General features: G+C 40.5%; 1 protein-coding gene across 1 annotated transcript in view; it reads left to right on the top strand.

The window, feature by feature from the left end:
- Nucleotides 1–1,678, top strand: part of LOC106520635 (acetylcholinesterase) — a gene marked incomplete at its 5' end in the record, with an annotated part of 14,388 nt that overhangs the window by 5,931 nt on the left and 6,779 nt on the right. Inside the window, 2 exon segments of the mRNA XM_014012842.1 lie at nucleotides 212–344; nucleotides 450–601. Of these exon segments, the coding sequence (XP_013868296.1) occupies nucleotides 212–344; nucleotides 450–601 (285 nt within the window).

Raw genomic sequence — 1,678 nt, 5'->3', positions numbered from 1 at the left:
GTTCAATACTTATATACCGGTATATACAGTATATATGGCCTGCAAAAATATTTAGTGAATGAGAAATCAACATCACATCAACTTGCATTTGTAACAAGACAACCAGGTTTATTCACTTCTGTTATGGCTGATTGGAGGAAGTTAAGTTAGGATTAACCTATGTGAAATGTATTTTCCATCATTCTTTTGTTCCTATCATTATCCTACATAGAGTGGGAGCTTTTGGTTTCCTGTCTCTTCCTGACAACAAAAACATCCAGGGCAACGCAGGACTTCTGGACCAACGCTTAGCGCTCAAATGGGTAGCCAGTAACATTGCTGCATTTGGAGGAGATCCAATGAAGGTAACATGCCTACATGCTTTATTTTCTGTTACCACAATAAAGCATATTTAAGTTACTGAATGCACACTGCAAAGCTTGTGGATTCTGAAATGATTTTGTTTTTAGGTGACTATCTTTGGAGAAAGTGCAGGGTCAGCATCTGTGGGCTTCCACATTCTCTCTCCCGGCAGCCAGAGTTTCTTTCAAAGAGCTGTGATGCAGAGTGGCTCACCAAATGCACCCTGGAGCACAATAAGCCAAAGTGAAGCCAGGGACAGGTATTGAGCGTTTATGTACTTTTCAGCTCACTTCTTTGTACTACATGCAGTAGATGTCAGCTGACCAATGGCATTTAACTCTGGATAAAATTAATTTGGAGCTGAATTTTTGATAAAAGAAATCGTTAGATTACTCCAAACGTCTGTAAACCGGCAAAATGAGGGAACATCTGTGTCAATTACAGACAATCTGTTCACGTGAGCAGTTGTCAGCACCTGTCATCCTCCAGATGCATGAAGGAGCGTGTGTCTGAGCCAATCACTTTCGTTGACATTGAAAAGCAACTGATTTAAATACACCTTAACATTCATGAGGTACTTTGCATTGACTGTTTATGGTTGAGTGTGGGTGTGTAGAGGGCAGAACCTGAGGCGGTGTCGTAATTGTGGCAGGAATAAACCCAGGTTGCAGTCTGGCTCAAGAAGGTCAAACAAAAGTATTTATTAAGTAACAAAAACTGCTGTAAGGACAGCTTTACTTACAAAAAATCACGGAGGTCACAGGCACGAGGGAACAGGACACAGCAAACAAAAACAAAATGATCCGACGACAGACAAAGACAAGACAGGGCTTAAATACTCAGAAAACTAATTGCTAAACAGAACACACCTGGGGAGAAACACAAGGGTGGTAATCAAGGAAATGTGAGACAGCTGGGATGAYAAACACAGGGGAACTCTGAAAACACTAAGAAACTAAGAAAATAAACACAGATCATGACAGGCGGGACCTTGTACGCAAACTCTGAGGTGCAGCTGTGATGTAAAAAGGAAAGATTCGCAGAAACGTGCGTACGCACGGTTTTATGAACCTGGATTTTTTTTTTGGCGTGTGCCATTTTCGCCTTTTGGCCGTACGTTCATTTTTAGTATGGTTTCCACACAATCCTTTATAAATCTGACCTCAGGTTAGTTTCAGGGTATGTGCAGACATGCCTCTTCTTTTGTCCTATGAAACCAATGAATAATTATTTCAGTATTACACCATAATCTGGGGTAAATCCCTTATCCTAGTTTTGTGCATGAGGTCCTAGGATATTTCTCTATTGAAAAGACCACCTTTATATATATATATAT

The sequence above is a fragment of the Austrofundulus limnaeus genome, unplaced genomic scaffold (assembly GCF_001266775.1).
Source record: "Austrofundulus limnaeus strain Quisiro unplaced genomic scaffold, Austrofundulus_limnaeus-1.0 Scaffold95, whole genome shotgun sequence".
In the NCBI taxonomy this organism is placed as follows: domain Eukaryota; kingdom Metazoa; phylum Chordata; class Actinopteri; order Cyprinodontiformes; family Rivulidae; genus Austrofundulus; species Austrofundulus limnaeus.
This window is presented reverse-complemented; position numbering and strand designations above follow the sequence as displayed.